General features: G+C 29.8%; 1 protein-coding gene across 16 annotated transcripts in view; it reads left to right on the top strand.

The window, feature by feature from the left end:
• LOC145286048 (spectrin alpha chain-like) overlaps positions 1 to 22,245 on the top strand; it is a 132,536-nt gene that overhangs the window by 85,982 nt on the left and 24,309 nt on the right. For 6 of the 16 annotated variants that reach the window (XM_080134683.1, XM_080134691.1, XM_080134685.1 and 3 more), the window contains 6 exons: positions 598 to 787; positions 4,094 to 4,197; positions 7,957 to 8,119; positions 11,533 to 11,568; positions 17,404 to 17,488; positions 18,985 to 19,169. In XM_080134683.1, coding sequence (XP_079990809.1) covers positions 598 to 787; positions 4,094 to 4,197; positions 7,957 to 8,119; positions 11,533 to 11,568; positions 17,404 to 17,488; positions 18,985 to 19,169 — 763 coding nt within the window. The remainder of the gene's footprint in view (positions 1 to 597; positions 788 to 4,093; positions 4,198 to 7,956; positions 8,120 to 11,532; positions 11,569 to 17,403; positions 17,489 to 18,984; positions 19,170 to 22,245) is intronic. The other 10 variants (XM_080134695.1, XM_080134693.1, XM_080134690.1 and 7 more) reach the window with 3 other exon arrangements.

Genomic DNA, 22,245 nt, shown 5'->3' with positions numbered 1-22,245 from the left:
AGGATTTTATTGTATTCTTTTTCCAGAAAAATCTATTTTACTTTTTCAAACAAATGAAATACTTAGTAACTGAACAATGTTTCATGCATTGTTTGGTACCATCTAAAACTTGCTCATTTTAAAAAGTAAAAATCCATGAATATTTTTCAGAATAATACTTTTGAATGAATGCATCTATAATTAGCCATGCATCCATTTAGATACTAAACTAATAGTATCCAAAATGAGAACATTAATTTAAATAAAACAGAATTTTGTAAGAAAAATTGAATTATTGTGTTTTTTTTTGGTCACTAAATTATTACTTGAATTAATTTTTTATAAAACTATAATTTTGTTCAGATAATGTTTTATTTTCTATTTATGAAACTATTAAAAAAAAAGACTAAAAAAGATTAAAATTTATGACTGTGTGCATATTTGTAATTTTTTTATAGGATTTTTTATATTTTGTTTTGATATTTAACTCATTTTTAATTTCAGTAAATAATCGATTAATCATAAAAACAAAAATTGCTTCAGTCATATGCATATGAGAAGTTGTAGCACAATTTAATATAGAGATAAAGAAAAAATTTTTAAATGAATTATTTACAGAGCTTGGATTACCCGTCGCATGAAGTTGGACCAATGTCTTGAACTCCAGCTGTTCTATCGTGATTGTGAACAAGCCGAAGCATGGATGGCATCTCGTGAAGCCTTCCTGGCTGGAGACACAGTCGATGGTGATAATGTAGAGTCTCTTATCAAGAAACATGAAGATTTTGACAGAGCTATCAACTCACAGGTAATTACCTTGCCTTTTACATAGAAAATATTTTTTAATTTCCCTTTTTCTTTTTTTAATTATATTTAAATTTTTTTTATTGATGTTTAAATAATGCGTTTACTTATCTGCTGAGCATGTAAAATCCAAAAGGAAAAATTGCAAAATTGTAAATTTTGTAGCTGAAAAAAAAACTTATTTTGGCATCATGCAACACTTTGCTGTTAAAATTGATCTTTTTTTTAAATTATATTTTCACCCCAAACAAGGAACATTGCCACTTTGGTGTAGGGGGCTACTATCAGGGGCAGCAACTACTGGGGCACTATGTTGGGATTTGGGCAGCAAGATGTCGGTTCACGTTACACTTGAACTTCTGCATGTCAGTACAGTTAGGGAAGCAGGGACCTGGAATGGAATTCCAGAGTCTAGCGGTTCTGGGGAAGAAACTACTGGAGTAGAAAGATTTTTTACATTTAGGGATCTCTACTGTGTGGGGGTGGGATTTAGCTGCCTGTCGGCTTTGTTGAGGGTGTCTACATCGTGGGGGCACAAGTGTCTGCATTTCGCCAGAGCATTCACCATTAAAATACTTGTAGAACAGACAGAGGGATGCAACGAGCCCAAAAAACTAAATGTTAAGGGATTAAAAAAATTTTTTTTTTTTTTTTTTTTTAATTACATTTTCACCCCAAACAAGCCACATTGTCATTTTGATGTAGGGGGCTACTATCAGGGATATAAGTTACAGAGGTACTGTGTGAGGAGTTGGGCAGCAAGATGTCAGTTCACGTTACACTTGAACTTCTGCATGTCAGTACAGTTGGGGAAGCAGGAACCCGGAAGGGAATTTCAAAGCCTAGCGGTTCTGGGGAAGAAACTACTGGAGTAGAAGGCTCTCTTACATCTAGGGATCTCAACTGTGAAGGGGTGGGATTTTGCTGCCTGTCAGGGGTATTTATGTCGAGTGGGGCACAAGTGCTTGCAGTTTGTTGGAGCATTCACTGTTAAAATACTTGTAGAATGGGCAGAGGGATGCTACATTTCGTCAGTGGGACAGAGGGTGAAGCTTAGATGACAGTTCAGGACCTATCAGGTTGGCGACTCTCCTTTGAACCTTGTCTACGAGCAAGAGACTAATAGCAGATGCACCAGCCCAAATATGAGAACAGTACTCCATACATGGGCGAATGGTGGCCTTATAGATGTACAGGATACTTTCGGGCGTTAGTAGCTTTCTAGCACGGTAGAGCGAACCTACTTTTTTCGCAGCGGTCCTGGCAATGCTCTCAATGTAATTGTTTCAACGTGAACATTAGGCAGAGGAGTTTAAAAGATGTACTTTCAAATAAAGAGTCTTTGGCCATTGCTATTGGTGGTAGAGAAGGTTTCTTGTAATTATTGAAGGAAACCAGTTTAGTCTTGGCAGCATTGAATATGACCATCCATTTTTGTCCCCATTCCACTACAGATTGGAGGTCATCCTCTAGTGTTTCTTCCATTTCTTTAAATATGTGTTCATTTGTTTCCCTGTTGTGTCTGTTATAGAGCGTGGTGTCATCAGCATATATCTCACAGACAATTTTGTCAGGGAGGTGATTTATGAATATTAGGAATAATAGAGGTCCAAGGATAGACTGCATTTATATCATATTGTTTAGATGTATGACCGAAGACAACCTGGATTTTTCTCTTATCTAAGAAGGATTTAATTATGTTAAGTATTCTTCCGTATGATCTGATTTTCCTGAGAAGACCTTCATTGGGGTCAAAGTTAAAAATAATTTGACCTCTGCGGTCTGTACCAAATTACTATGCCAAGTTCTGATCTAAACATTTGAAATTTTACATAAAGGATATTCAGAAATACAGCAAGCTTTTTAATTGGGTTGGGTCGAAAATTTGAGTTGCCAAGGGGTCAAAGTTAAAAAAATTTGACCTTTGCAGTCTCTAGCAAACTACTCAGCCAATTTTTGGTCTAAACATTTAAAATTTATACATAACGGGTATTCAGACATGTGACAAGCATTTTAATCAGTTTTGGGGCAAAAATTTTGCTGCCAAAAAGATCAAATTTGAAAGAGTTGACCTTTGCAGATTCTACCAAATTCCTCCGCCAATTTTGGGTCTAAAGACTTGAAATTTTAGATGTAAATAACTTGGACATGGGTAAAACTTTGTATTTTGATTTGAGACAAAAATAATAAATGTTAAGGGGTCTAAATTGGGGTCAAAGATAAAAAAAATTGACCTCTGCGGTTTCTACGAAATTACTCAGAGAAATTTTGGTCTAAACATTTGAAATCTTACATAAAGTTTATTCACATGTAGGGCAAGTTATGAACAGTACATAGGGGCCGAGCAAAGCCGGGCTAAATTGCTAGTATATCTAGAAAAGTGAAATTGTGTGTGTCTGTGTGTGTGTGTATTTCCGTACCAATCTACTCTGTCAATTTTCAGTCTACAGACTCAAGATTTGTCATAAGGAATATAGGGATTTGGGGAAATCTTTTTATTTAGTTTTCGTCCAGAAATTTGGCTGTTAAGGGGTCAAAGTTCAACGATTTGATCTTTGAAAACTCTACCAAACTCCTCTGCCAATTTTGGGTGTAAACACTTGAAATTTTAGATGTAGGTTACTTGGACATGGATCTAACTTTTTAATTTGATTTAAAATGAAAACAATTTGAAGGGGTCAAAATTGGGGTCAAAGTTTTTAAAAAATTGACCTTTGCAGTCTCTACCAAATTAAATTACTCAGCCAATTTTTGGTCTAAACATTGGAAATTTTACATAAAGTGTACTCAGACATAGGGCAAGCTTTTTCATTTGTTTTTGGCCGAAAACTTGCCTGCGAAGGGGTCAAAATTCAAAAGATTTTACCTTTGCTGTTTTTCACAAACTCTTCAGCAAATTTTGGGTCTAAATATTTGAAATTATTCTTAAAGAGTATTTTGACATGCAGCAAGCTTTTTAATCAGTTTTGGGGTGAAAATTTGGCTGCAAAAATGTCAAAGTTGAAAGAGTTGACTTTTGCAGACTCTACCAAACTCTACCGCCAGTTTTGGATCTAAACACTTGAAATTTTAGATGTAGGTTACCTGGACATGGGTCAAACTTTTTAATATACATATGCACATAAAGTTATAAACAGTACATAGGGCCTGAGCAAAGCCGGGCTGAACTACTAGTAAGCATTTAAAGAAACTTTTGCTAAACTATGGCATACTTCTTTTTATTTCTTTTTCTTTTTTTTTTTTTTTGATAGTTTTATTTTCTTTTTAAAGATTTAATTCTGTATGAAATAATTTTTACTTTTTTTTCTAGCAAGAAAAAATTCAGTCTCTTGAAGCTTTTTCACAACAGCTCATTTCTGCCCAGCATTATGACAGTGATGCCATTACGGATAAGCGAGACCAAGTGTTGGACAGGTAAGATTTTCTTTATCAAGTTTATGTTTTATAAATATAGTAAAACTATCTTTTTATGTTTCCAATTCTGTACAAGGCAACAATAATGATGTATAATTTGGATTATGCAAACTACTATTCCATCACATGCACTGAGTATTGAACTTTCAACTTGTAGAAGATTGATACAAAGAACTGGTTGTTTTGTAACTTTATTTGTTACAGCACTGAAAGTTTTACATGAGTCTTTTGCATGTTCAGTTTTCAGTATGGCTAATACTAAAAATATGATTATAAATTAATTTTACCCAGTCATGGCTGACAGAATAAGAGCAAGCTACCTCTATGGATTAAATAAAAGGTTCCGTTCTGTATGGATTCTTGAGTTGAACAAGATACACCTGAAAAAGGTTCCAATGTTGTAAAAATAACATCCAAGATAAGAACAGTAGTTTGAATAATACAAATTATCAATCCTTATCTCAAAAACTTTAAAGCATAGAATAAGATGGCACCCTTCCTCACCACTCTACCATACTAGTGTTGCCTTTTTCCCTACATGTAAAGATTCGGTACTTGTACAGTTTAATCAAAACATTAAAAAATGAAAATATCAAAAAAAAAAAAAGTTATATTGTACGTATCCGTTTTGAAACGAAGATCTCCGAAAAAAAAATTTCACTTAATTTGATCGAGTAGTTTTGTTTTTTTACAGCAGAAAAACACGTTTTTATGAGAGCGCGTTGACAGCAGACATCTTGGATTTTTAAAAACTTTTTGTTTGACTTTTAGAACACACCACGGGGAGATAACTCTAGTTAAAGCGCCAACACTCCCTCCCCATCTTTAATACTAGCTTTCCTTCCTAAAAATCGAACCTTTTGCTCGGTATCATAACAAATTGTTTTTTCGCTGTAAAAAAAACAAACTATTTGATGAAATTAAGTGAAATTTTTTTTTCAGAGAACTTCATTCCATAACGCATACATACAATTTAAACTTTTCTCGATATTTTCATTTTTTAATGTCTTGATTAAACTGTACAAGTACCGAAGATTCTGCTGTGATTGCCTCTACCCATGAAGACCTGTGAAGAATCCCAAAAAATGGCCATCACATGAACGCGCCCAACGATTAAGATTCTCCTGCACACTAATGCAGTATTATAGAGTGCCGGAGCCCACCACAAAATCACTAGTTGACATGCTACCTCTTGACATAAAATCCACTCTCAATATCATTCAATCTATCCTGTCAAGCACAGGCCATGTTCTCAAAATCCGCAAGGTTGTGCAAGTTGGAAAGGCAGACACATCACCCCGATTGCTTTCTCTGATCCAGGCCACTGAAGATAATTTTTTTCCACCACTGCTGAAGCTGTTACCTTCCTCAAAGCAGCAAAATCATCCAATCAGTACCTATCTCTAAATTTTCAAGAAGACTATTCCTCCTGGAAGAGTTCGGCAGTGCAGGTTTGTAGAAGAGTTCAATGCAAAAGGTTGAAAAATTCCTCAAAATTCGCCATGGCCAAATCATCTAGTCCTACCTATGGACCCATCCAATTATGGTGTCAGCCGGTCAAGTAACAAATTGGAAGTCTGCAGTGTAATCTAGGGTGGTCCTACACAACCTACTTGTCCCGCCAATTCGTACCCCCAGCATGACCTCGGAAAACTCAATACCCGTCCTCTACGTTAATACATGTTCCCTTCTATCGAAACTCATCTGGCTTCAAGACAAAGTCTTGCAAACTGTTCCTGATGTAGTCGTCATTGCAGAATCCTGGTTGCACGCTGCTGTCTTGGAGGCTGATAATCATCTACTCCGCTTTCAGATGTGATAGACAATAGAATGGATGGCAGTGTTATTGTCTATGTAAAATCATCCCTCAAATCGACCTACGTCCCTCTTCCGAAATGACTGCCAGACGATGAACTACGATGCAGTCCTCTGCCACATTTCTGTTGCTGCAGTTATGCTTCCCATGCTAGCTATTTATCGCTCTTCCAAATCTGAACTTACTGATGATCAACATCTCTTAGCTGCCATAGAATTAACTTCCCGAACCTTTGAAGACTGTCATTTGTGATTTCAATACACCTAGAATTGACTGGTTTGCTTTGTGTATGCCCCAAGCATCTGCCTTTGATCAAAATCTTTTGCCAATGTCGGAAGATTGCTTCCTGTTCCAACATGTAAACTCTCCCACCAACTTTCGTGATGGAAATCGACCATTGATCTGTTTTTTTTTTTTCTTACTCCTGATCTGTTTCAAACATCAACACCCTGCCACCTTTAGGGTTGGAGGACCACTGTGTCTTAAGTTTCAGCTTGCTCACCTTCTTCCCCTCCCCTCAACCGTCCAACCTGCCGCAACACCTATTCTCAGCCACCAATATACCAACTCTTGATGCTGGAAACACTATTGATTGGCATGCCATAAGTTTATTGACCTCAGTCGAAGACCTCTGAACAGTGTTTAAGCATGCAATTGCCTGGAGCATAGAACTTACTGTACCTCTGAAGGATCCACAATGAGTCGAAAGCAAACTGTGGATGACGAAAAAGGTGAAAACAGAACTTTAATGGATGTAGCTTGGCAAGAGTACATTAACTGCAAACCGGATGATGGCTACGCATAATACAAAAGGCAGCAAAACCATGCCACTTACATTGAGAGGCAAGAGCGCTTGAAGTTCGAAGAGCATATAGCTAACGACACTAACTGAAACTCAAAATCATTCTTTGCGCATGTCCAACGAAATGCCTGCCTAAACAACTAGATTGTCAAGTTTAAGACACACTAAGCAACTGTTGAAAACCCTACTGAGCAATCTGCTGTTTTCGCAGCAGCCTTCTCAAATATCTTCAAAACAGATGATGGCAGAGAACTGCTACCATTTGATTATGATACCTCACGTATGTCACAAATTGAGTTTGACAGAAAACGTTGAGCGAGTTTTCAGATCACTTGATGCAACAAAGATCCATCACCAACTCTTCAAAGAGCTGATATTGTCCACCCCCAATCCTCAAAGAATGTGCCGTTTTAATTTCTACACCTCCTCTCACGTGCCTTTTTCCTTTCATTTTGTCCTTTTTTAATCACTTTTTCATTTTGTCCTTTTTTTTAATCACTTTTCCATTTTGTCCTTTTTTTTTAATCATTTTTCCATTTTGTCCTTTTTTTTTAATCACTTTTCCATTTTGTCCTTTTTTTTTAATCACTTTTCCATTTTGTCCTTTTTTTAATCACTTTTCCATTTTGTCCTTTTTTTTAATCACTTTTCCATTTTATCCTGTTTTTAATCACTTTTCCATTTTATCCTGTTTTTTAATCACTTTTCCATTTTATCCTGTTTTTTAATCACTTTTCCATTTTATCCTGTTTTTTAATCACTTTTCGATTTTATCCTTTTTTTTAAATCACTTTTTCATTTAAAGGCACCTCCTCCCTCTCCTTGGAAATAGGCAAATGGAGACGATATAATCTATCTCATTAAAATTTGATTTTCCTCTCTAAAAAAAACTATTTGATCAAATTAAGTTATTTTTTTGTATGAAAAGTATGTTCAATAAAACTTTTTTCAATATTTTCATTTTTTAATGTCTTGATTAAACTCTACAAATACCAAAAAATATCTAATCCAAAGTGGGTTATTATGTAACAAATTTAAATTACATTCAAATTTGAAAATTTGATTCACTTTGTTCAGCATTCAGGAGTATTTTCTAGAAATGTTTTGTAACAATTTTTTTTTTTTTTTTTTTTTTTGTTAGATGGACCAAATTAAAAGAGGCTCTAATTGACAATCGATCCAAATTGGGTGAAGCACAATCTCTTCAACAATTTTCTCGGGATGCTGATGAGATGGAGAACTGGTTGCAAGAAAAGATTCAGATTGCCAGTGATGAGTCATACAGAGATCCTTCCAATATTCAGGTATTAGCCTTTTTCCTGTCTCTCCCTCTTTCCTTAATTTTTTCGTCAAAAATATAGATTTTTATGGTCATTCTCAACTTCATTTCTGGCATTCCTACCACTCTTTTATTTTTCATCTGTTTAACTTTTTCATTATCATTTTGGAATACCATCTTTCGGCTCAGATTTCTTTAGAATAATCCCATATAAATAATAAATATTCTTATATTCTTTATGATCTAAATTTTCTTTTCATGTCTTTTTTAGTCAGAAGTAAATTATTCAAATTCTATTGTGAATGGATGTTCCAAGACTTTCAAATAATTTCTCTTGACATTGTTGTAGTAGGAAAACGTGATATGTTTCTACTGCAGCAGATAAAAAATATAATCTCTTTATGTTCATCATTTGAAACTGAAATGATGGTTTCAACATTTTAAGACAAAAAAAAAATAAATAAATAGGAATGCAAAAAATGATTTGGGATGAATATAGTTGGGCACAATGCTTTATTCAAATTGTGAGGAATTTCTTTTATTGCTATATTTGTTTTAAGTCATTGTTACTAGTACCTCCTGCACATGGAAATAATTCTATTAAAGCAGTAGTACAAATAATAAAGACGATTTTCACTAGAAAGTATATTTACTTCTAGTATTTATAGCTGTTCAAAATGATGCCAAGAGGTTTCAAATGTTTATGCAAATTCTTATATAACTACTTCATTTACTCACATAAAATTAATATACGAAAGTGTAAATTTATGCGTAAACTTGAAGTATTTACTTCAAAAGTGCTCAATATGTAAGTAGAGCTAGTTAGTAAGTTATAAAATATATATAGCGATTAAGCTACACTGAATATTCCGTGTTTCATCCACTCTAGGACTCTTCAGGCTTATGCGCGAATTTTGTGGTTGTCTGTTGTTTTTATATACGCACCTTCTATTAAGATTTTAGTTAGCCAATCAGCTTTCTAGTTCATGTTCATTGGCTGATAGGAAGGGCGCAGAAAGCTGATTGGCTAACTAAAATCTCAATAGAAGGTGTGTATATAAAAACGACAACCACAAAATTTGCACATAAGCCTGAAGTGGATGAAACACAGAATATTCAGTGTAGCTTAATTGCCATATATATTTTATAACTTACTAATATATATATATGGCAAGACGGGCGCGCGAGTTTTTGTATGTCCAAGAAAGGCTTTTTTCGCCGAGGTTCCTGTGGATTATCGCTTAGAACTTCTTATATATCCTGTAAATCATATGTACGAATTGTGAACGTGCGTCACGGCTTGATTTATTTATGTTGAGTTTTACACAATTCTTGCTATTTCGGCTTCTCACGTGTTACTTGAGCTTTTTCGTATAAAAGAAAAAATGATGTGAAACTAAGGCACGGTTCTCGGCTTACGGGCCGGGAAAGTCCAGAAGGCAATGAACGTTTGGACAGTGTCGGTTTTACCGTCATATCAGACAATTGCTTTCATTTGAATACTCCCCTAATAAACGGGGGAGCTGGTTTTCCCCCAACAAAACCAGACAAATTTGGGTAAAAAAAACCCCAAAAAAACTCAAAAGATCCTGCAGTAAAATTAAGTACAGATTTGACCTCATTAAATGTAAACTGTCTCGCAAAAATTAACTGCGGAATAGCGTAATGATTGACCTCAATTTGAACTCATTCACTTTTTAATACCCAAATTAAAGTCTTATATTGCTTATGTCACCGTAGCGCAGGTGTATGTTGTCAGCCTATTTGCCTTAAGGCACCAGGTTCGAGCCTACCTGCCACCATCCGCCTTTTTTTTTTCTTGTACACCTACAAAAGATTTTTTTTTCCATTTTTAAAATCGTTGTTTTTTGTTTTATTTTTTTAAGAAGTTTAACATCGTTTTTTTTTTTTTTTTTTTAATATTTAAACAGGGTTAAGTTTCCTTTTTGTTCTGCTTTATCCCCCCCCCCCAACACACACAGCTACAAACACCCGGGCAACGTCGGGTACCCCTGCTAGTTTAATATAAAAATGTTATTTCAGGTTTTGATAAATTATATATGGATTAAAAAATTTCTTCTCATAATCTAAATAATCAAGTATTTATAAACTCCAGTCATTTTTAGAATGAAAAAAAAAAACAATTCTATGAACAGTAATTAGAAAATTGTTTCTTGCTAATCAATTATTACAACATAATTTACTGAAATATATTAAAATATTTACTTGTGATAGGTGTCCACTCTTTTCCTTCACTTCATCTTTGTTATATATTTGAAACATTGCTCTTTTTAATTTTTTTTTTTTTTCTATGGCAAAATATGTTGAATACATAAAGCTTATGGATATCTGTCACTGAGAGATGCTGATTTATTGCATTTTCACAGATAATTCCCATCTCCTGTTTCTCCACTGTCATCCTTTCATTATCCGTGGCCTTTTAGATCAGCTACAGATCTGCATGGCCTGTAGTACATGTGACAACCAAACCTCATATTTTCAAATCCTATCGCCTATGTGCAGAATTGTTACTGTATGCCTTTGCACTCTTTGACACTCCTCCATAATCATAGGACTCTTAATGTTTGGGTGACAGAAAGACATGTACAAATACTTGTGCAACATGGCTACACTTTCGTAGCCTTAATTGTAACCTATCCTAGCAAGTTGATTAATAATTATTTTGGTCAGATTTTATATCTCCGTTTCTTTTTCATTTATATAGACATGCTACTGCTTGCAAATATGCAAAGCTCTTCATAAAAGAATAGCACAATTTAGTCAACTTAAGTGGGCTATGACAACAGCATATTCTTTTCATTGTCTTGATTCTCGAGTATATATCCGACACAGACACAGTTAATCAACTGAGAACCACATCATTCTATATAAAAGCATATCAGATATTAACGGATACACACACACACAAGATTCAAAACAATGAAAAGAAAATGCTGTTGTCCTAGCCCTACTAATAAAGTATGTAAAACATACAGGCTTTAAGACTTCCCTTCATAGCTGAGATTGATGGCATAATGGATAGAGACTCTGACTGTTAATCAGATGTTGTGGTTTCTATGTAGACTTGACGCACTTGCTCGTCTTTCCACACTGAAGAGCTGTAATACAGCAAAACTGTCTGTGGATGATTATATCTTTCAAGCCCTTTGTATATAAAAGTTTATTTTGGGCTAAATCTAACATGCTACACAGTGTGTATGTGTGTGTGTATATACATTATATATATATATATATATATATATATATATATATATATAATGTATGTGTATGTGTGTGTGTTATATGTACTTTATTATTTATTTATTTGTTTTTTGTCCTGGTCCAACTGTCTTTTTTCTATCTTTTATTCTTTTAACAACAAAAAAAATGTTTCAAGTATTTTTTTGACAAGGCTTTTCTTCCATCTGACCTTTGCAGGATTTGAATGTGGAGAGGAACAACTGGGAGCATGAGGTACACAATGCTCTGTTAGGGTTCAGCCCCAACCCCACCTATCATCCAATCCCTTTACTCACCATCTTACTGATTCTTTCAACCAAATTTCCTCTAGATGTGAAGAACGAATGATTGATTGCTTGCAGTGTTGTTATTGTTCTTTTTTTCTTGCTGCTGTTTTCCCCCATCATCCGAAACCATTATCAGAATTGATTGCTTGTGATGAGAGATGTACCAGACCATCCCCTTCCCAATCTACTTGCAACAATAATATTTTTTATTTTTAAATAAACATCCTTGCCTAACCTCTGTCTATGTCAATTTAATTTTTTGAAGACATTAATCCTCTCTCTCCTTATTTTTTTTTTCTCTTAAATTATTTTTTATAAAATTTGGAATTTTCATTTGAGTAATATTTTCAGGCTAAATCATGAGCATTTTTTTAGGCTTTTTTTCTACTTTTTTCTTTTAACATTTATTTTAATATTTGTAACAACCATGATTTTCTGAAAATCTGGATAAATTATGAAATCTTTCTCAATGTAATTGCAAGTTGGCATGTAATCTAACAACAAATTCACTGACTTTTCAAGCTCCCAATATTTTTAATGTGACATTTTGATAAAAAGATTGGAAACAACAAAAATCAAAACCTCATTGCATTCATATGATTTAAAAAAATACTGCCACTTTATTAAACAGTATAAGTGATTTGAAGCAGGTGCATATTTTTGAGGAGGGTGGGGGCAAAATAAAGAATAAAAATATTTAATTTTTTAACTTTTAATAATTGGTTAAATTACACAAGTTGAATTAATGTAGAAATTTATTACTTTACATTACAATAGTTTTATTTAAGGCATAATTTGATTTGATAAAGCTGATTCTTACATTTTTATTGCCATCATCCTTGAATTAGATGAATTTTCACAACTGTTAATTATAAATTATTAAAACTTCTAAAAAAAAAAATTGTACAAATGCTTAAAAACAACTTTTTCAATTTTCAATACTAAATTTTCTTGCAAAAAAGAAAAAAAAATAGACTTGAAATGAAGCAATTCATTTTAGCTGAATAAATCAGTATTATTCATATAACTTAAATTTTATTGTTTCTATTTCTATATCTATTCTCAAGTATTAACAATAAGGTCTTATCACCCGGAGATGAAATTTGTCATTATAAACATTTTATGAGGCTAGATTGATCGTATAATTTTTCTCCGGCCAATTGCTTAGGCTTTTTTGTAGAGTGCTGTTCTTTTATATACGTTTTGAGTCTTTTGTTTCTTTATAATGATGCATGAATATTTTACCATTTTCTATTCATAGGAATGTTATCTCTTAATTTGTAACCTAACTAACTTGTTTATGATTCTAACTGCTTGTTTGGTGTGCAATATTTGGATTATCTTTCATTACTTTTATGATTTGTGTGGGAACTTTTTCCAATTTATACACAGATCTGCTAGTCAGTGATAAGATCAGATTGTTTAATTAATGTAATTTCAGGTTTGTTGTGTACAACATTCAAAATATCAAATATTCAGTTGTTGCTTCCTTCGACAAACTATTAAAACCAAGCAGCCATTGCTTTCAAACCTTCAGAAGTGTAAATTATAAGCAACATTCTATTCATTTATTTGAACTTATTAATGCTATACATGATTTATAGTTGATTCTTTCCATAAACTTATGCACATTTTGTTCATCTCAGTTTTTCTTGATATATGAATAGTAATTACTCTCTTGCTTGTTTTCTTTTTCTCTAAATAATTGAGGAGGGGGCATTAAATTAATTTTTTACCTTTCCAGTTGAATTTTTTTTGGTAGGTTTTAAATATATCAAAAATGACTGACCAAGATTAGAGGTCAGGCGTTATATAATACAGGGTTTTTGCAGATTAAAATATTTGAGTTGATATTTGTTATATAACAGGTTAGTTTTCACAAGGTCAGCCAAAGACCTAAGTCATGTAGTTTTTATAAGAGCTAGCTATAGGTCGAGGAAAAGGGAGCCAACAAGTTAAGCTTTTTCTGCCAGAGAAGACCATATAATAATGAAATACAAGAAAAAAAAAAAATTATACATGCTTTCATTTAACAATGATTATAATCTGCTTAAAGAGAGATGGGGCCCCCATCAACAAGAATCTTAACCTAACAATAAAAATTGTTCAAGGGGAACGAGTAAAGAATTTTTCACTACACAAATATCATGCAAAATTAAGTCTTGATCCAATTAGTTAATGTCCAAAAACTAGAATTGTTAAGCATGTTTATTTGAAAATATTTACAGATTTGCGTCCCTAAGTATTATGAAAAGATATTTTCTTTTAATTTTCTGTCTTTCCTTAATGATTAAAATGATTAACTATAAAACTTTTCCATTTTGTATTGAATGATCTCTAATTCCATTGCACATTTTCATGAAACGTTTGCATCTTAGTTGTCTCTATTTAAAAAAGATGGTTTAATATCCCACAGTTATTTATGCAGTTTTCAGGAATATATCTTAAAAGTTATTTGCTTTCCACTTCTGTACAAATAATGAATATAAATTATGCTCTTCCAGAGATTATCAATTTTTTTTTTTTTTTTTTTGCCAAGAGTAAAGTGTATGTTTTCTGATACTACACTTCAGCTTTTTTATCCTTTGTCAGTAAAAGAGAAATCCTAGTGCCTCTTTTTGTGAGCTGGATTTTCCTCATAAAACACCTTGTGTTTAACTGTCTTCATGAGGAGGCAAGTAAATAGTGGCATACTCAAAATAAATTTATCTTCATTTTTTAGTTTGCTAATTTGAAAAATGAAATTCTCTCCTCAACATTATCAATACAATTTTATAAAACAAAGAATATCTGGATTCACAATTCTCATATTTTAAATTGCTTACTTCAGTTTGATATTTGAACATAACTAATAGCTATTATAACATGTTCATCCTCAAAATGGTTTCATGACTAATATTATTTACATATAGAGAAACATAGTTTCTATTATTGTAGAAAAACAGTTATTTTAGTACTGACCTTTTATTGTACTGCCAAGTATAATCTAACCTCCAGCTTGGCATTGTTCTTAAAATTGGTGCTGTTTTTTTTATTTTTTTTTTTAATTTAGTATCTTGTATCATGCATATGAATTTAATTCCTTTTTTTTTACATTTAAATTATTGTTCAGCTTCATTAACTGATTTTATTTCTTTTTTATTCAATATTTTCTTTTTTTTTTCTTGAAAGATTTACATTTTTTTTCTTTTAAAAAAATTATGACCAAATGATTTCTTAAAATTCTTTGAATTTTTATGCTTCCAAAAATTAAAAATTTAACTATAAAAATGTTATAAAATTTATTTTTAACAAGCTATGAGACTCTATCATTACTTTAACTTTATTAAAAAAGTCTGTTATGATCCAAGTTGCATTTAAGTTCTTATAAGTAAATAAATTAAATAAAATATGAATTCAAATCTGAATATGCTTAAACAACTAGGTAGATTTTTGACTGGAAGATTTCTTATTCATATATTCAGCCCTGTTTGTTTTTTTTTCTGTACAGTGAAACTGAATTAGTAAGGATGGGGACATAAAAAAGTTCTTGGGGTTTTTAATTTTCAAATTCAAATGAACATATCTTGGCTCAAACAAAAATTTATTGATTGAAATAAGCAGCATCAGAATCAACATGCATTTGCTAATGCAAAATAAGTAATATTTATGCTAGTAATATTTATGCTAGTAATATTTATGCTAGTAATATTTATGCTAGTAATATTTATGCTAGTAATAATTGGCAATAAAATTTATGCTAGTAATATAAAAATCCTGCATTCTGATCGCCATGAAGTCACTGAAGGCGTTTTTGATATTGTTTAGGTTTTTAAAGCATTTCTTATCGTCGAAATGCTTGAAAAAGTGGTAGTCGGTAGGTGAGAGGTCTGGAGAATATGGCAGATGAGGTAGTTTCGTAGCCGAATTTGTTCAACTTTTGCAGGGTTGGTTTAGCAACATGTGGTCAGACATTGTCATGGAAGAGAATTGGGCTTTTTGTGTTGACTAATGCTAAGTGTTGTTGTCGAAGTTTCTGATGCATTTCATCCATTTGTCGTAATAATTTCACCTGCATTCAAAAATCTATAGTAGATGAGACTGGTCGCAGCCCACTAAACAATCAGCATGACTTTCTTTTGGTGCAACTACGGCTTTGGGAAGTGTCGTGGAGCTTCGTTGGCATCTAACTACTAAGCTGAGCGTCGCCCCTGTTGTCGTAAAGAACCCACTTTTCATCACAGGTCACAACTCAGTTGAGAAACGGGTCATTCTTGTTGCGTAAAAGAAGGGAGGATGAAACTTCATAATGGCATTTCTTTTGGTGGTTGTTGAATTCATGAGGCACCCATTTATCAAGTTCTTTTGTCTTTCCACTCTCTCAAGTAGTTGGAAATCACCGTATACGTTATATCTCATTCAGAAGCAAGTTCTCGAACAATTGTGCATGGATTGGCTTCAATTAAGGTTCTTATTGATCGTTGTCAACATCTGATAGCTGACCACTACGCTCATCATTTTCAAGACTTTCGTCACTGCCACAAAATTTCTTAAACTACCATTGTGGTGTGCCTTCAGTCGTGGTCCCTGGGCCAAATGCTTCATTTATATCACGAGCTGTTTCAGCAGCTTTTTGGCCTAGCTTGAACTGAAATAAGAAAATCATGTGAATTTGCTTTTTTTCCATCTTGTATTAAACATTCTGAATAGAAGACATAATTGTTTTAAAATTGTAATTTAAATCATTAGATAGACTAAAAAAAACGCTCTTTAAAATGAAATATAAAGCAAAGGTATGATAACGAAAACTTATTTGAAAATGCATCATTTGAAATCAAAATTAAAACTTCCATAAGAACCTTCTTGACAACCTAATATTAGTTGGCAAGGCATTATATACATATCAATAATAAATATGAAATTTGTACTATTATGTTGGCAAAATTTGTGTTTCTGTGCAGAGTTAGCACCAGAAGAGAGCGTGGGGTACAATTAGATAATTGCTAATTGATGCTTCCTACCTAACAAAAGCTGATAATCGATTTGTCATGCAGTATGTTTGTTCAACAAAAAGGAAATTTCATCATTAGCCACAATGTTATCCTGAAAATGTAAAGGCCATTAGAAAGTTTTACAAGTTACAGATGTCCTTGAAAGGGTAAACTAAATTACCTTCATAGTATCAAGAAACTTCATAGTTTCAGTTCTCATGTGTGTGTGATGGTGGTGGTGGTGGGGACATGCTTAGGGCACAATTTAGAAAACATCTGCTAAAGACCAGCCCTGGTGTCATATCCCCCCCCCCCTCTTACACACATTTTTATTAACTATCTCATGAATTATTTTTATTTCATTTTCTCTCGTTTTTTTTTTAAAACTATTATTTTAAAATTGTAAAGCCATTTTTACTAAAGCTCTTATTTTATTGGCTCAAAACCTGTTAAAGATTTAACACATTTTTTGTCAATTTCTAAAACCGTTTTCTTTTAATGATTTTTATTTATTAAGGCAAATCTAGTTAAAAATGTTTTTATATGCAAATGTTAACCTTTTATTTTTAAAGTTCTGAGCAGTTTTCTTCTTAAACATCCAACTTAAAAATCAATGCTGCTATAAACATTTGTAACAACTTTATAAATGCTGAAATGCAAAATATATTTTCCCCATTAGATTGAGTGAGAACATATTTTCTTGATAAACTCAAAATGTTATTTTTATGCAGAAGTTTTTTTCAGTATTGTTATCTAATCATGTGCTGATAATGACTTACTTATTTTTGCTTTTTAATCTGCTAACATCACAGAGTAAACATCAGAAACATCAAGCATTTGAGGCTGAACTTGCAGCTAATGCCGATCGGTTACAATCCCTCCTGTCTACCGGTAATAGTAAGTTTTCCTCATTTGTGCGCTATCCCTTCTCACCTATTTCTCTGTCATCTGCCATTGTACCATTTCTTCTGGTGCAGCCTCAGCTTCTTGTCAGCTTGCCATCGTCAACACAGGAATGCAATAGTTTTCGGAAGGGAGGAGGAGATCCACGCTCTCCCTCTCGGACTCTGTTCATCTGTTGGCAACAGTAAATATCCGCCTCATGAGCTGTCTTGGCTTTTTTTTTGTCTCTCTTTTCTCTGATTCAGAGAAAAACATTGCAACATTTTTGTTGTCTACTTATTTTATGTTGATTATTTTTGTAAAATATCAATGTTATTTTAGTTGCAAACTAGTTAGGCTTGACTGTGTATTTGTTGCTTTGAATTTTTTGTTTATAAGTTCATCTTAATTTGAAGGAAAAAATAAAATTTTTAATCATTTAAAAGAAAATGCAATCAAAAACAATATGCATGGTTTACAAGGGACCAAGGTTTAATAATTGCACCAAATTTCAAAAAGGTGTTTAAATAGCCCTAATTTTCTTCCAAGCATTTTCACTGTAGAATTATTATTCAATAAAATGAGAAATATTAAACATGTATTTGTTTCAATGTTCTTTTATACCATTCCTATTTAAAAATTGTTTTTACGATTTGTTAGATTTAAAAACCATGCAGCTAGATATGTTCGATTGTATTAAAGATTAACTATATTTGTTGGTAATTGACTGCCTTTGGTGTTGTTTTTTCTTTTGTTTTTGTTTTTTTTACCTGATCGGCATGTCTTTTGAAGTAAAAATATTTAAGACATGAGGATTATGTTTCTCTTTATGACAAACATAATTAATAAATGATTTCTTGACAAAAATTTATTCCTATGTGACAGTCTTTTAACTTAATTTAACAGTAATTTGAACAATGTTTCTAATTTATTTATCACAGCCCTTTGAAAAAACATTCTTTTTCAAGTGTCAAATTATTTCTCAAATTAATTTGCATTTGGAATTGATAGAATGCAAATCAGGATTTTATTAAATTTGTAACACTAAGCGTTTTTTCACCTGGTTCTTAAATTTTTAATCTTTTGTATTTATCTCTTTGGCAACTTTTGAAATTATAATTTTTATTTGTATGGGTGGGGGATTAACTATATGTATAATTATTTTCTGTTTAATTTTTGTTGATGATTGTTTGCCTTAAAACTTAAAACAATCGCACTTGGACAAAAAAAAAAAAATTAATTCACGATTTCATTGCTGACAATCTTATCTGAACAATTGAACCAAGATTTTTTTTTTATGTATGATAATGATTGGTGAAACGTAACTTTATTATAAATTGGCCATACCGCTGTGGCAATCAAACTAAAATAGTCAGAGTAATAAGAAAAATGAATTTAAATTGGAAAATATTTTTAATCTTTAATATCAATATTAATATCAAGCCCCTGAAACATTTCTATTACTGTTAAGTTTTTCAACCTTATCATAAGGGTTTTTATTTTCCTGCTAGATTTGATTGAACGACGGCAATGTGCTGGCTCTGAAGATGCTGTGCAGGCTCGGCTGGAAAGTTTATCCAGCCAATGGGAGTCTTTGGTGACAAAAGCAACTGAAAAGAGTGAAAAACTCAAAGAGGCAAATAAACAGCAATCATACAATGCAGGCGTTAAGGATATTGACTTTTGGCTTGGAGAGGTAAGCACACATTAAAAGGAAGTTTGTATCTTGCCTCTGTTAAATATCTATAATATATATAAAAGATATTATTAAATGTCTATAATATATATACAAGATACTATTAAATGTCTATAATATATATACAAGATACTATTAAATGCCTATAATATATATAAAAGATACTATTAAATGTCTATAATATATATAAAAGATATTATTAAATGTCTATAATATATATAAAAGATATTATTAAATGTCTATAATATATATACAAGATACTATTAAATGCCTATAATATATATACAAGATACTATTAAATGTCTATAATATATATAAAAGATACTATTAAATGTCTATAATATATATACAAGATACTATTAAATGTCTATAATATATATAAAAGATACTATTAAATGTCTATAATATATATAAAAGATACTATTAAATGTCTATAATATATATAAAAGATACTATTAAATGTCTATAATATATATAAAAGATACTATTAAATGTCTATAATATATATACAAGATACTATTAAATGTCTATAATATATATAAAAGATACTATTAAATGTCTATAATATATATACAAGATACTATTAAATGTCTATAATATATATACAAGATACTATTAAATGTCTATAATATATATAAAAGATACTATTAAATATCTATAATATATATAAAAGATATTATTAAATGTCTATAATATATATAAAAGATACTATTAAATGTCTATAATATACAAGATACTATTAAATGCCTATAATATATATACAAGATACTATTAAATGTCTATAATATATATACAAGATACTATTAAATGTCTATAATATATATAAAAGATACTATTAAATATCTATAATATATATAAAAGATATTATTAAATGTCTATAATATATATAAAAGATACTATTAAATGTCTATAATATATATAAAAGATATTATTAAATGTCTATAATATATATATACAAGATACTATTAAATGTCTATAATATATATACAAGATACTATTAAATGCCTATAATATATATACAAGATACTATTAAATGTCTATAATATATATAAAAGATACTATTAAATGTCTATAATATATATAAAAGATACTATTAAATGTCTATAATATATATAAAAGATATTATTAAATGTCTATAATATATATAAAAGATATTATTAAATGTCTATAATATATATAAAAGATACTATTAAATGTCTATAATATATATAAAAGATACTATTAAATGTCTATAATATATATACAAGATACTATTAAATGCCTATAATATATATACAAGATACTATTAAATGTCTATAATATATATAAAAGATACTATTAAATGTCTATAATATATATAAAAGATACTATTAAATGTCTATAATATATATAAAAGATACTATTAAATATCTATAATATATATAAAAGATATTATTAAATGTCTATAATATATATAAAAGATACTATTAAATATCTATAATATATATAAAAGATATTATTAAATGTCTATAATATATATAAAAGATACTATTAAATGTCTATAATATATATACAAGATACTATTAAATGCCTATAATATATATAAAAGATACTATTAAATGTCTATAATATATATACAAGATACTATTAAATGTCTATAATATATATAAAAGATACTATTAAATGTCTATAATATATATATACAAGATATTATTAAATGTCTATAATATATATACAAGATACTATTAAATATCTATAATATATATAAAAGATATTATTAAATGTCTATAATATATATACAAGATACTATTAAATATCTATAATATATATAAAAGATATTATTAAATGTCTATAATATATATACAAGATACTATTAAATATCTATAATATATATAAAAGATATTATTAAATGTCTATAATATATATAAAAGATACTATTAAATATCTATAATATATATAAAAGATATTATTAAATGTCTATAATATATATAAAAGATACTATTAAATGTCTATAATATATATAAAAGATATTATTAAATGTCTATAATATATATAAAAGATACTATTAAATATCTATAATATATATAAAAGATATTATTAAATGTCTATAATATATATAAAAGATACTATTAAATGTCTATAATATATATAAAAGATATTATTAAATGTCTATAATATATATAAAAGATACTATTAAATATCTATAATATATATAAAAGATATTATTAAATGTCTATAATATATATAAAAGATATTATTAAATGTCTATAATATATATAAAAGATACTATTAAATGTCTATAATATATATACAAGATACTATTAAATGCCTATAATATATATAAAAGATACTATTAAATGTCTATAATATATATACAAGATATTATTAAATGTCTATAATATATATACAAGATACTATTAAATGTCTATAATATATATACAAGATACTATTAAATGTCTATAATATATATAAAAGATATTATTAAATATCTATAATATATATAAAAGATATTATTAAATGTCTATAATATATATAAAAGATACTATTAAATGTCTATAATATATATACAAGATACTATTAAATGTCTATAATATATATAAAAGATACTATTAAATATCTATAATATATATAAAAGATACTATTAAATGTCTATAATATATATATACAAGATATTATTAAATATCTATAATATATATAAAAGATATTATTAAATGTCTATAATATATATACAAGATATTATTAAATGTCTATAATATATATAAAAGATATTATTAAATGTCTATAATATATATACAAGATATTATTAAATTTCTATAATATATATAAAAGATATTATTAAATGTCTATAATATATATAAAAGATATTATTAAATGTCTATAATATATATAAAAGATATTATTAAATGTCTATAATATATATACAAGATATTATTAAATGTCTATAATATATATACAAGATACTATTAAATGCCTATAATATATATAAAAGATACTATTAAATGTCTATAATATATATAAAAGATACTATTAAATGTCTATAATATATATACAAGATATTATTAAATGTCTATAATATATATACAAGATACTATTAAATGTCTATAATATATATAAAAGA

The sequence above is a fragment of the Euprymna scolopes genome, chromosome 10 (genome assembly GCF_053919585.1).
Source record: "Euprymna scolopes isolate OS-2025 chromosome 10, ASM5391958v1, whole genome shotgun sequence".
NCBI lineage: Eukaryota > Metazoa > Mollusca > Cephalopoda > Sepiida > Sepiolidae > Euprymna > Euprymna scolopes.
Note: the sequence above shows the minus strand (reverse complement) of the source record. Positions and strands in the feature narration are given on the sequence as shown.